General features: G+C 52.3%; 2 protein-coding genes across 6 annotated transcripts; one reads left to right on the top strand and one right to left on the bottom strand.

Annotated features, from left to right (window-relative positions):
* On the top strand, positions 1 to 8,156 carry PPP4C (protein phosphatase 4 catalytic subunit). Of its 4 annotated transcripts, XM_081297588.1 has the most exons (9): positions 1 to 145; positions 357 to 519; positions 4,720 to 4,771; positions 5,302 to 5,352; positions 5,561 to 5,662; positions 6,220 to 6,393; positions 6,485 to 6,611; positions 7,430 to 7,619; positions 7,704 to 8,156. In XM_081297588.1, exons 2-9 carry the CDS (start codon positions 422 to 424, stop codon positions 7,831 to 7,833), a joined length of 924 nt encoding a protein of 307 aa, XP_081153714.1. In that variant the 5' UTR covers positions 1 to 145; positions 357 to 421; the 3' UTR covers positions 7,834 to 8,156. The 4 variants fall into 4 exon arrangements, with proteins under 4 accessions (XP_081153714.1, XP_081153716.1, XP_081153717.1 ...); XM_081297590.1 differs by lacking the exon at positions 5,561 to 5,662; XM_081297591.1 differs by lacking the exon at positions 1 to 145 and having other exon boundaries at positions 222 to 519; positions 4,661 to 4,771.
* Positions 8,157 to 8,312: 156 nt separating this feature from the next.
* On the bottom strand, positions 8,313 to 13,527 carry TBX6 (T-box transcription factor 6). Of its 2 annotated transcripts, none has more exons than XM_081297438.1 (8): positions 13,236 to 13,527; positions 12,253 to 12,487; positions 11,098 to 11,365; positions 10,846 to 10,992; positions 10,699 to 10,769; positions 9,496 to 9,569; positions 9,232 to 9,415; positions 8,313 to 9,147 (listed from the first exon to the last, which is right to left on the bottom strand). In XM_081297438.1, the coding sequence occupies exons 1-8, from the start codon at positions 13,282 to 13,284 to the stop codon at positions 8,934 to 8,936; spliced, it is 1,242 nt and encodes a 413-aa protein (XP_081153564.1). In that variant the 5' UTR covers positions 13,285 to 13,527; the 3' UTR covers positions 8,313 to 8,933. The 2 variants fall into 2 exon arrangements, with proteins under 2 accessions (XP_081153564.1, XP_081153563.1); XM_081297437.1 differs by lacking the exon at positions 13,236 to 13,527 and adding an exon at positions 12,570 to 12,707.
* Positions 13,528 to 13,568: the final 41 nt, after the last annotated feature.

Here is a 13,568-nt window from a genome sequence, read left to right as displayed (position 1 = left end):
ACGCCACATCCGGCGCGTGCCGGAACTGGCCTCCCTTTGCTTCCGCGGCGGGGCCGGAAGTAGAAGCGGCGGTGGCGGCGGCCCAAAGCGGAGGGAAGGAGGGAAACAAGCGAGTCCGAGAGCCCGAGCCGTAGTCGCAGCGGCGGTAATAGTCTGAAGCCCCTCTAGGCCACCGTCCTTAGCGCGGGACCGCGGGGTTCGACGGGAGTTAGTGGGGGGGGGTGCGGCCTGAGCGGTGGGACGCTGGGGATCCCGGGGCTGATGTGAGGGGAGGCGGGGGGGCCAGCCCCAGAATCTAGTCGCCCCCCCGTGCCCCGCACGGACACTCTCATCCGCGGGCTGGTCTTCTTTCCCAGGAGACCCCTGTGCGGTGCGGAGGGGGCGGTGGCCCCGACTCTGACCCGCGCCGGGGGGGTGGGCCATGGCGGAGATCAGCGACCTGGACCGGCAGATCGAGCAGCTACGGCGCTGCGAGCTCATCAAGGAGAGCGAAGTCAAGGCCCTGTGCGCTAAGGCCAGGTGAGCCCCAGAAAAGTGAAGCCAAGCTGCCACCCAGGGGTTCCGGCCTGGGGCTGACCCAGCTCAGAACTTTGGGCTTGTCCCATGCTGGAAGCTTTTCCGAGAGGAGCAGAATAGGTCCGCTTTCCTTCAGAAACTACCTAGTCTGCTAGGGGAAGGTAGATGTGGGTAAAAACTTGAAAATATTAGATTTTATGCTTTGAGTGGAATAAAGGAGAGTTACAGAAAGTACTTAGAAAACTCAGGGAAACAACATTGGGGAGAACAGAAGCAGCTTCTTGAAGGGACTGAACTCAGGAAAAGAATACAAAGAGGTGTAAAAGGAGTGTTTGCAAGAACAGAAGTTAAAGGCATTGACTTATGAAATGATCTTAATCCCAACAACAACCCTTTAAAAGAGGTGTTTTTGTCCCCATTTTACAAGTGAAGACTTTGATGTTCAAAGTTTCCAGGAAGTGTGGAATGGAGTCTGAAGCTATTTTGTGTCCTGACATTTTTCAGGCCATATGCAGTAAGGTGGAGTTGGATCAGTCTCATGCTTAATCTAGGAGGTAAATAAGCCAGAGTAGAATTAAGCATGATCTAGATGGACACCCACTTAAGAGTTCTATGGGAAGTAGAATGATGTAGTGATTAAGGGTCCAGGTTTTGGAATGCGGTGACTCTAGGTTTGAATCTGAACTCTGCCTCTTACAAATGTTGGTGATCTGGTGCCTCAAGGAAAAAAATTTTTTTTTTTTTTTTTTAATTTTTGTTTTTCGAACCAGATTGAACCAAGGTGCACTGAGCCACATCTCCAGCCCTTTTTTATTTTTTTATTTTGAGACAATCTCACTGAGTTGCTTAGGACCTTGCTAAGTTGCTGAGGCTGGCTTTGAATTTGTGATTCTCCTGCCTCAGCCTCCCAAGCTGCTGGGATTACATGCATACATCAGTACACCCACAAGGGCAAGTTTCTTTATTTGTAAAGTGGAGATGATCATGCTTAGTAAGATGGTTGTGAAGCTACATTCAGTGAATTGGTGCTTGAGGTAAACTTTTGGTCCAGTGTAAATGGCTTGACAAACACTAGGTGGTATTATTGCTATTTGAAAAGGCAAGAATCATATGGGCTGAAACTATCAGTAAAGGCTTCTAAGAGAAGACGGGCACAAAGGATAAAGATAATTTTGGTTATCTGATAGGGGCAGGGCCAGTGAGAAAAGGCATTCCAAGTAGGATGAGAGGAGCAGAGGACTAAAGATATGTGGACAGCAATTGAGGAGACGGTTTTTCTGCTTTCTTTAGCGAACTGTTTGGAGAATTATAGAAGAGCTGGAGAATTACCTGTTTATTGAACAATAGATCCACTAGTAACCTGGTTCCCCATCATCCTCCCATCCAACAAACCTGTAAGGTTGGAATCTAATTTGCTCCATTTTACATAAGAACAGAAAGGCATAGTTAGAGGCCTAGTGACTTGACTGAGATCACCTAGTGAGGAAGTAACAGAGCTGGGTTCTAAATTTATGCCCCTGATATTATTTGTTTGGCTCTTCTCCACTCAAGACACACTCTTAGCAGTCAGACAGGACCTGTGTGGGATTGATAAACAGACTAGGCCCCTTTTAAAATGCCTGTATGGAGCTTTACTCTTTTGACAGCTCAAGAAAATCTGTTTGCTGGGTGCAGGAGTGCACACCTATAATCCCAGCTACTCAGGAGGCTGAGGCAGAGGATTGCTTGGGCTCAGGAGTTCAAGGTCAGCGTGGCAACAAAGTGAGACCCCCATCTCAAAAAGAAAAGAAAGAAGAGACAAGAAAATCTCCCTGACCAAACCAGCTCTAGGATGTTTTCAGTTCTCCTTCCCTCGATTCTGATTGGCATTTTTAGGAACTTAAACCTTTTTTCCCCATAAATTTTATCTTCCCCACAGGACTTGGATCAGTGTGGTAATGATTATAGCTAATGCTGGGATAGCATGCTGGAGTTTTCAGAATAAGCAAATTTATGTGTGCAGTCTCCATTCCAGCAGCCCTATGAAATATGCAGGACAGGAGGAAGCATTTACTCTATAGAAGATCAAATTGAACCTTAGTGTACATATCTAGTCTTACACTTTGTCACACAGTAAGTTAGCAAGTTCGAGAGGAAATGAGTTTTGAGCCCAGGTCCTTGACTGTGCTCCATGATCATTGATAGCCAGGCAGAGACATTTCCATATGGGTTATGATAGGCAGCAGGGAGCTCTGGAGGACTGAGGGGTGGGAGGACCCTGCTTAATTGAGACTGAAATGTAGCTAGAAGGTACTAGGTTGAGGTTTGAGGTGGCCTCTGTTATCTTAGGCTTAGTCAGAATGGGGACCGATTTTAGCACTTGGCCATGGCCTGGGGACCCATCAGAGACTGGCTGAAGCCAGTAGTTTCAAATGCTTCAGCTTACCGAGAGGGTACATAAAAAAAATTAAACCCATGGAACCACAGAGGCCTGCAGTAGTCTGAACTGAAAAGTTTTTGAATTGGGCACTCTTCGATGTGAATCTCAGCAGTGTGACCCTAGTCAAGTCACTTTATCTGTATAAGTTTTTCGAGTCATTGTGAGTCCTGAATGAGATTCTGCCTATCCAGGAACAGGGCCTAGCACATTATTAGGAACTTACAGAAGGTTTGTTAGTTGTGGAAATAATGGGGAACGGTTGTGAGTCACTGTAGGGATAGTGATGTGCTGCAAGTGATAGCTGGTGTCAGAGAACCTGGTTCTTGTTCCTTGAGTGCACCAGTGCTGTGCTGCCCCTGAGTTATGGTTTTGCAGAGAGGAAGACTCCTGCATTTGACCTTGCTGGGTTTCAGGTGTGTCTTGGTTTTAGTTGAAGAGGCTGGCATAAATTCTCACGAGATTGAGTTCCCAAGTTCCAGTTCAGCCACTCTCCAGCTTTGTGGCCTTGACTCTGCCACTTTAAGCCTTGCTTTGTTTATCCATTTGATGAGAATGAAAAGAACCCCCTCACCCAGTCTCTCGGAAGGGTCATTATAAACAGTTGCTATGGAAGGATATTCATCCCAAGATTCAGTACAGGTGGGAGAGCCCAGTTGCTCTTCTGGCCTCCTGGACCACCGTCAGTGCTGCCTCCTGTTCGAGAAAGCTAAGGCCTACCTGCCTTGTGCTCAGAGAGTCCCCTGAAGGACAGATGTGAATCCTCCCATTCCCTGTACCTGGGGAACTCCCTTAGTGGGAAGAGACTAGCAGAAACAGTGGGGTGGAGGAGGAGCAGCCTGGGGCCACCCCCCATCAGAATAGCTCCATAAAAAGAGTCAGGCCCCCTCCTTTAACCCTTCCCACCAAAAAAAAAAAAAAAAAAAAAAAGGTCTGGAGCCAGGCTTCTCTGGTTCAAATGCCACCTTTGCTTCTGCCACCCACCCAGCAGCCTCCCATGTTTCAGCTTTTACATCCTCTCTGTGAAACATCTGTCTTGCCTTTGAGGGTGACTGATGGGGGGCATCTGTGCATAGCTCCTTATAAACAGTTGTGGCCTGTGGTGTGAGCCCCAGTGTTCAATGCTACTCTTATCAGGAGCAAAATTTGGAAATATAGGTGCTACTTAAGCTTGGCACCTATAACTGCCAAAGTGATTTATGTCATCCTCACTCAAGTGGAAGAAGACTGCATTTCCAGAAATAAAGTCTGCACCTTCTCAGGTGTGCGGGGACATCCATGGACAACAATGAAATAAATGTTGAAAATGTAGGAACAGTGCATCCTCTCTTTGAAGGTGCATCTGATGGTTGACCTGCCGGGGATGCCACCCTTGTCTTTGGACAGTTTGGGAGAAGGGTCTTGGGACTGGTAGACTGATAGCAGACTTCAGTTATGGGAACATTAGGGAGAGCTCTAAGGTAACAAGGGGCTCTGTCTCCCAGGAGTAAGTACTGGATACCTGAGAGGGAGTAGCAGGGGAGTCAAGGCTGGAAGTCACAGTCTGCATGGAAGGGCTTGGATGCTGGGATGAGAGCTGGGACTTTGTCCTGTTGGCAGCTGGGAGCTTTGGAAGGGGTTGAACAGTGGAGGGCCATGGTCAGCTGATCCTGGGGAAATTGAATACTTCACTCCTGCCCCCTGGCGGTTCAAGGACCACCTCATGTCCTCCCCTCCCCCCAAAAAAAGGTCAGGAATTGGGCTGGGCTGTCCTGGCTGTGGTGACCCTGGTCTTCTCCTGTCTCCAGAGAGATCTTGGTAGAGGAGAGCAATGTGCAGAGAGTGGACTCCCCAGTCACCGTGAGTATACTCTGTCCCTGAAGCCCTGGCTTGATCTTTTGAAACACCATAAGTCCACCCCTCATTTCTGGGGTCCCAGGGAGCCCGGTGTCTATCTCCTCTCCTTTCTTCATGGGTGCCCCACTCTAAGAAATGCATGTTTTGGGAATTTTGATTTGTTTGGGATGCTCTTGGCTAGGGCAGAGGGAGTCCAGTTTGGTGAGTGACTCTGGTCACATTTCTGTGGCTCTGCATCTGTAGTCTTATTCTGGGTACTTGGAGGGAGGGAGGGGCCAAGTCCTCCAGGAACAGTCAATAGCATTGGGAAAAAAAAAACAGTTCTGGCCCCTGCCAGTGGGGCAGTTGGCACTCAGGGTGGGATGGCGGGTGACACTACAGCAGGCTGACTCTGGGCAAATAGTAGATGTCCAGCCTGGAGTTGTGGCAGCCTCAAGAGCCATGAGTCTCTTGAAAGCATGAGGTGTTTTGGGAACAGAGGGGTCATCCCTCTGACCACTGTGTGAGTGCCAACCCACCTTCATACTTTTCAGGTGTGCGGCGACATCCATGGACAATTCTATGACCTCAAGGAGCTATTCAGAGTGAGTGTAGGGGAAACTGGGGCTTGTGAGCTGGGAGTGACTGGAGGCTCCACTTATTGACAGGGAAGTCCTTCCTTTGGTGGCATGAAGGGGAGCAGGAAGCTTCTAGTTGGATGGACCTTTTGTGAAAGAAGGGCCTCAGCTGGATAGGAGCATGGGCCACTGCGGTGGTCCAAAAGACCAAGCAGAACCTTCTTCCTCCCCACAGGTGGGTGGCGATGTCCCTGAGACCAACTACCTCTTTATGGGGGACTTTGTGGACCGTGGCTTCTACAGTGTTGAAACCTTCCTTCTACTCCTGGCACTTAAGGTGGGAGCCCCTGGCTTCTAGAGCCCATGCCTGGGCCATCTCAGGCCAGCCTTTCTGTATCCTGGCCACTGTCATTTTTCCCTTCCATTTTTCCACTTTGGAGCTGTGCTGTTGGCTCTGGACTGATTCTGTTTGGTGGGCTGTTGCCTTGACTCAGGGCCATCTGACCCAGCCTTGGACAGTGAGGCTAATGGGGCAGCCCTGGGGGAGAAAGAGAGGCTGGCTTTGTTGAGAAGGTAGCAGTCACTGAGGATGGCTGGATATAGTGTCCATTGGTGGAGAGAGATGGAGGGGCCAGAGAGCCTTGAGCATCATGGAGGACCCGGGTCTGGCAGGTAGAAGAGTAGCCATTGGGTTTGTAGCTGAAGCGGGGAGGGGTCTGTTTACTTCCTCTGAAAGAGGAGCTAGGGACCTGTGAGGCAGATGACACTGTATGATTTATGCAAGAAATGACATGAGTCTAGGCCAGGACAAAGGTTGTGAACACAGAGTGAGGCTGTCAGACGTGTGGAGAAACAGAGCTTGGATCCCATCTCTGGTTTGGTGGCCACCCCTAGGTTCGCTATCCTGACCGCATCACCCTGATCCGGGGCAACCATGAGAGCCGGCAGATCACGCAGGTCTATGGCTTCTATGATGAGTGCCTACGCAAATATGGTTCGGTGACTGTGTGGCGCTACTGCACTGAGATATTTGACTACCTCAGCCTGTCAGCCATCATCGATGGCAAGGTAGGCTGGCCACGAGACTCCTTGGGGCGGGAGTGATGGGGGAGACTCTGGACCTGTGCCTCCTTCCTCCTGGTCTCGCTCTCCCCTCTAGATCTTCTGTGTGCACGGGGGCCTCTCCCCCTCCATCCAGACTCTGGACCAGATCCGGACAATTGATCGAAAGCAGGAAGTGCCACATGATGGACCCATGTGTGACCTCCTCTGGTCTGACCCTGAAGGTGAGGGGTGGGCAGGTGGGGCAGGGCTAGTCTGGCGGTACCTTCATTAGTTGAGACTGGTTAAAGCAAGGACCTTGACGGGACAGGCTAGACGGGAAGGGTCTAGGGAGGAGCAGGGCAGGGCTGGTCTACACTGCCTTCTGTCCTCCACCTGTGGGCTGGCTGGACCCTCCATGGGGAGCAAGGGGGGTATGCTGGATCCCAGAGAGGGGGTCATGGTCAGAAGGCTGTTTAGGACAAAATCACTGGCTCCCTGCATGGCAAGGGGCTTCAGGACCTGACAGCAGCTTCTTCTTAGGTCAGACCTCGGAATGAAAGCACCCCAAGGACCCCTCGTGTTGTGGGAGTCCCTGCTGCTGTGGAGTAGAGCTGAGAGTTACAGTCAGGACTCTTGAGTACCAGCCGAGGGCCCAGCCTCCCCTTTGTCACTGCCACTCAGACTGCCCTGCCAGGTCTAGGGTGACCGACCTTTCACTCCTCCTGGGCCACGACAGTGCTTATTCGCGCTGATATTGCTGGTGGCTCTCACGAGCACCTCCTCTCATTTGCATGCACACCTGTTTGGACAGTCCATTGAATGGTCACTGTGATTAGGAGGTGGAACCAGACCCCAGCATTCTTTCTCCAGGTCATCCGCTCCAACATTTGCAGTCCTCTCCCTCAGAATCCCCTGGAACATATATATTCCAGGGGAATCTTGCTGCCTGGGACTCTGGTTGATTGGAGGAAGGTGACAGGATATTCACCTTTAAGGGGCAGTGGGCAACCAGAGAAGCCTTGAGGACCTCCTCTCCCCATCTCTACCTTATTTGCCTCAGATACAACAGGCTGGGGTGTGAGCCCCCGTGGAGCCGGCTACCTGTTTGGCAGTGACGTGGTGGCCCAGTTCAACGCAGCCAATGACATTGATATGATCTGCCGTGCCCACCAACTAGTGATGGAAGGTTACAAGTGGCACTTCAATGAGACCGTGCTCACTGTGTGGTCAGCACCCAACTACTGCTACCGGTGAGCTGGTGGGACCAGGAGGTCGGGGTGGTGATGGGGAACCTAGGCTGACCCGTTCCTAACTCTGCTGCCCCCTATTTCCAGCTGTGGCAATGTGGCAGCCATCTTGGAGCTGGATGAGCATCTCCAGAAAGATTTTATCATCTTTGAGGCTGCTCCCCAGGAGACACGGGGCATCCCCTCCAAGAAGCCGGTGGCCGACTACTTCCTGTGACCCTTTGGCCCTGCCCCCTCCAACCTTTCTGGCCCTTGGACCACTGTGACTCTGCCCTCTCCCCAGTCGGAGGCTGGGCAAGGAGGGGCTGTCCCCAGCTCTGCTCTTCCCCCAAGAGGGCATTTCAAGGGTGAGGACTTTCTCTGGAGAGGTTTAGAGCCTTAGCTCCATGCTCCTCCTCTCCTTTCTCCCCACTTGAACCATGAAGTTTCCAGTAATTTTTTGTTTTTCTTTTTTCCTTTTTTTTTTTTTTTTTTGTTTGTTTTTAGATAAAAGTTTTGAGAAAAAAAGAAAAAAAATTCTAATAAAAGAAGAAAAATGGTTGTTGGGTTTATGTCAGTTTTGATTGGGGGTGAGCAGAGATGATGGCCTGGGACCTGGGTGGGCATCAGGACCTTCGCTCCTTGGCCCTAATCCTGCCAGGAAGGCAGCTCTCCGGTCAGTCCACTTGCCCAGAGCCTCCAGTGACCACTCCCAGAGGCCTCCTCCATGCCGGGTAAAGGAGCAGCCTTGTTTAATTCTCAAAACAGCTAGTGTTAGGAAATTCAGATTTCCTCCATTTTCCTAAAGAGGAAAGTGGCCCAGAGCAGGTTGATTCATGAGCACAAGGTCATAGAGCTGGAAACAGGCAGTTCTGGATCTGCCTGGATTACCCCACAAAGCCTTCACTGGCCCAGCGCTGCCCAGGGCCAACACCACAAGCCCAATGTTTCCTGAGCACTGATGTCTTTGAGTTTTATTAACAAAAATACTCTGGTCCTGAGAACAGACTGGTGTGGCTTGCAGTGGTGGCAAGTGGGGCCACAGGAGGTGGAGATGCTGGGCTGTCCCCATTTGGCCAGGCAGAGCCTCCTTCCATTCACACGGAGGTGAGAGCCGGGAAGGGGAAGCTGGCCCCAGCTGGACTCCCAGCAGCCTGGCTTGGGCTTTGAAGCCAGAGGGGGTGGGAGTGAAATCAAGGTGTGAAGTGGGGTGGGGGACAGGCCCAAGGCAGCCATTTGGTGTGGGGGATGGGGACAGTGGAATGAGGGGGCTACAGTGCTGGGGGAAGGGAACTGGAGATTGTGATGGAAGATGAGGCAGAGGGGCCCTGTGACGGCTCAGTACATTGGTTTGGAACCCACATCCAGGTATCCCCCAGGGCCTGGGTATGGCAAGGGGAAGGGGCCCCCTTGAAGGAAGTGTGGAGCAAAGGATGCTCCGGGTGGAGCTGCTGGGTACCCTGAGCCCCCGGGCCCAGGCTGCAGCTCCAAAAATGCAGCTGAGTAGGGGGCTGGGCGCCCAGAGTCTGGAGCCTCAGGGAAGGTAGGGTTCCTGAAGTAGAAAGACAGCTGTCAGAACAGGAGAGAAGGGACACCTGGAAGGAGCATTCCAACCCTGTGTCCTTGTCCCACTCACCTGGTTGGTAGGTGATTGGGAGCCCCATGGAAAGCTGCAGGGTGCAGGAGATAGGCCTCAGCACTGGGGCCACCACATGGAGGAGCTGGGGCAGGAACAGCTTCCTGGGGAGCTGAGGCCTGCTCTGGATCTGACTCACGCATGTCCCCACCCAGGGTGGAGTCACAGGGACCCCCTGGGGTATCTGGGGAGACAGAAGGGGCAGGTTGGGCCAGGGAGGATCAGTGTTGTAGGCCTGGCCCCATCACTATTAGGACAACTCACCTCCACTCCCATAGGCCTCTGTGGCTACTGGCTCTGGGCCTCGAAGTTTCCTCTTCACACGGGCATCCCGCTCCCTGAGGAACAGTGGTGATGATGATGATGATGATGATGATGATGATGATAGTAATGATGATGATGGCACTATTAGTACTTACCAGGTGCCAGGCATTTCACCCTCCCAGGGACCCTATCAGGCAGGTGCCATTATTATACCCATTTTACAGATGAAGAAACTAAAGGCCAGAGAATTAAGGGATTAGAAAGCAGAACTGGGATTTATTCCCCACTTGAACTTTCAGTGCCCTACTGTTTTTAGAATCAGTGGAAACTCTCCCAAGCTGCAAATCTAAGACATGGCCTGACCCCAGCCCATTTCCCTCTGCCCCAATCTCCATCAGCTGCCATCTCCTACCCGCTCTTCGCCTACTGAACTCATCCCTTTTGTCTTAGGTCAAGCAAAACTTCCTCAAGAAAGACCTCCCTGTCCTCCCACAGTGCCACAGACCCTTCCTCATGCTGTTTATCAGTCACACTTTTACATTTGATGGAATGATCCTGTGGGTCATGTCTATCTCTTCTGACAGAGGGTAAGCTCCTTGAGGGTAGGGGTCCACCTGGAGGGGGCTGTACTCAGATGCCCAAGTCCTTGCTATGGAGCCTAACCTAGCTTCCCATCACCTCCCTGACTTGCCTTCTCACCGACTCCACTCCACTCACATGGTAGGTATGTCCTGCCTCGGGACCCTTGCACACACAGCTCCCACTCCCAAGCATGCTTTTTCCCACTTACCACACAGCTTCCTCTACTTCCTTCAGGTCTTTTCTTAAATGTTCTTTCCTTGGGGAGGCCTTCCTAGGCCATTTATCCACCTCCTCACCCCAGCCTTCCTATCCCTTCCCTGATTTATTTCTCTTTAGAACGTAATGCTAACTTATATTTTATTTATTTATTTTGTTTACTTATCCATTATTATCAGCATCATGAGGACACGGGCTTTGATTTGCTTTGTTTACTTACGTGTCCCCCATGCCTAGAACAGTGGCTGGCATACAGCAGGTGCTAAATAAGCATATTCGTTGACTCAATGAGTGAATAAATGTTTTTATTTACCATTGCATTCCTGACATCTGACACAATGCTGGGCACATTAGTGAGCAATTAATAAATATTGTTGAACAGATCGGCGAATGGACAATGCTCACCTCTTGCAGTTTCTGCCATTCTCTCGGAAGCCTTTGGCAAAGGGATTGGCTGCAATCTTGAGTTGTGTGATCTGGGGGCACAAATCCAGGTCAAAGCTCCTGCAGCCTGGGCAGGGTGCTGTTACCCCCTCAAGCAGAGTCACTCACCCGTGGGTTCTGGTAGGCTGTCACAGAGATGAACGTGGTCTCAGGGAAGCGGAAAGAGGCCACACCCCCCCAGTGCTGGCTGCAAAGCTGGGCGGCCCGAACAAGGTGTATGCGGGGCTGATACTTGTGCATGGAGTGCAAGATCAGCTGGAAGGGAAGAAATGGGAGTGATTCCTTGTCTGGGGACCCAGCCTTAGCCTCTACCTAGCACCACCCCTAACCCCTATCCTGGAGTTCCAGCTTGGGCCTCACGTGGCCATGGGGGTCCAATGTGCTATTGGTGAGCTTGACACGATGGAAGGACACAGGCTGCCGCATCCAGTGGGCACCAGTGGCAGGAGAATCAGGGTGAATATAGACACGATCAGGCAGGCGGGGCTCTGCCTTGCCGCTGGGCTCCCAGCGCCGGCCCTGCCAGCGGTAGCGAGCCCCATCCACTGGAACCACATCCAGAAGAAACAGGTAGCGGGCCTCAGGGTCCAGGCCAGTGACTGACACTCGGCAAGCAGGAAACATGCGCCTGCACAAGGCAAGAGAAGGGAGAGGCCGGGAGCTACCTACTGGCCACAGGCCGACCTAGCACCAGTAAGGGAACATCAGGTAGTCAGTTCTGGCAGAGAAACATCAAAGGAGGTGGAATTAGAACCCAAAGGCAGAATCACAGAGTTGGAAGACTGACTCCATTTTACAGATGGAGAAATAGGTAATCTGACCAGATCAAAAGCAGTTTAGAAGCAGAGCCTACTTGCTGAAGGAGTTGTGGCTAACTTTTCTCCCTGCAATATTGCCAGGAGTCTCATGCTCCCCACCTTGGTTTCCTTATCTGATCTCTATCACCAGTCCCTACAGCTGTTAATTTGCTTCAGAAAAAATAAGACCCTACCTTCAGAGAGGAAAGGATTTACCATGCTAGGGCCTGAGCTCCTGTCCAGATAAAGATCTTGTCACAGGCCACACACTGATCACTTGAGCCTCAGAGGTCAGCCCTTACCTAGTCACATATTGATTCCTATTCAAATTAAACATGGAGCTGATCCAGGTTTCCCTGAGACTGGCCACCAGCTTGATAGATCCCAGACATAGTCTAAATCCTGATTCCAGCCACAGACCCACTCCTGATCTAGGCCACACACTAACCTATAAACCAGTCAGACTTCCTGACCTTGGTTCAGACTGATCTGTGACCCTTAATAGATTGGCCTCCAAACCCAACCATAGACTCCAAAATTGACCCTTGACACTTGCCATAGTCCTGATTCCATCCACATTCACTCATGCCCCAGGCCATAGTCAAATTCTGAACTTGGGCTGAACTCCAGCCCTGAAGAAACTCCTAAACCCAGTCTGGTGTCCAGGATCTATCTTTCCCAAGAGACCCCAGAAGAAATTGATCTGGCCAGCCCTCACCTGCCGGCTTTGGTGATGATCATCTCTGTCCCCACAGCGCTGAACTCCTTCCACAGCTCCTGGTTCTCCAGGCTCAGGCTGACCCCAGGGAGGGAGTGAAGGGCTTCTGCAGCTGGTGGGGCTGGCTCAGTACCCAGGGTAGGGGGCAGTAGGGGCAGAGGTGGGGCTGCAGCTAGGGTGCGGGGACCAGCCTCAATCCCAGACAGGAAGCAATCCAGTTTAGGGGTATCCAGATCTGGAGATGTGGGGAAAATGAGAAACCAGCCGAGGGTCACAGCCGCCAAAACCCGTAACCAGCAGCAGGTCCCACCGCTCACCGGGATAGCGGTAGCCCTCTGCCAGGGCAGGAGGGAAGCTGGAGTCCCCACCGGGTTGGGGGGGCCCCAGACGATAGCCGGTCCCCAAGGAGGGGTACAACTCTCGTGGATGGTACATGTTGTAGTCCCTCTGGCTTCAGGTCACGCTGCCTATAGTCCCCGGTGCTGAGAGATGCCCCCTTTATAGCTCACAGCTCAGCCCCTTCCAGACCCGGGATCACAGCCCCTCCCCTCTTTGAGGCCCTGGAGGTGGGCTGGAGTGGAAACCCCTGGGGCCTCGAAGGGGTCCAAGAGGGGGCCGGATACCTGTACCTTCCCCTTCCCCTCCCCCATGGGCGGCTTCATTAGCCCCGACCCCCTGCCCCCTCATTACATAATTAACTCCTCGGCCTGATTGATCCCCAGGGCTCGGACAGGGACGCAGTTTGGCGCTTCCGGACAGCTGGTCCCCGTTCCCACGGGGGGAGCCCCGGCTAGGGACAAGCTACGGGGGGCGGGGCCTGGACCCTGGGACCTAGCCCTTAGTCCTGAGGCAGACCCTGGCGTCCCAGATTTTCTTGCTAGTAATCTCCACGCCCTCACTTGGGAGAACTGGGCTTGGAGGAAAGGAGCATAATTGGAGGGAGAGTGCCCGGTTGGAGGGAAGAGGCCTGAGCTAATAATTACGTGGGACACTGGAGACCTCGACGAGTCCGCAGCAGAGGACTGAACCCATTCCTTCCTGGTTCCCATTCTGAAAAACCTCTACCCTTCACCAAGTCTCAAAAGTTGAGGGACGCACGTAGCTCTACAGTCTCGACTTCTAGCGCAGGGTTGCCCATTAGGTCCAACCTCGGCACACTCGGAACTACACTTCCCAGCAGGCTCTGTGCGAAGGCGCGCGTTAAGGAGATAAGTAGACTGCGCTGGGGCCTCTAGGAGTTGTAGGCTGGACGAGGGGGGCGGTGAAGCGGGCAGCTTGGCATCCTCCCAGGAGACCTGCTTCTAGGCGGCGGCCAA

The sequence above is a fragment of the Spermophilus citellus genome, assembly GCF_964194105.1.
Source record: "Spermophilus citellus genome assembly, chromosome: 6".
Lineage (NCBI taxonomy): Eukaryota > Metazoa > Chordata > Mammalia > Rodentia > Sciuridae > Spermophilus > Spermophilus citellus.
The sequence above is the reverse complement of the archived record's forward strand: the minus strand, read 5'-3'. Positions and strand labels throughout refer to the sequence as shown.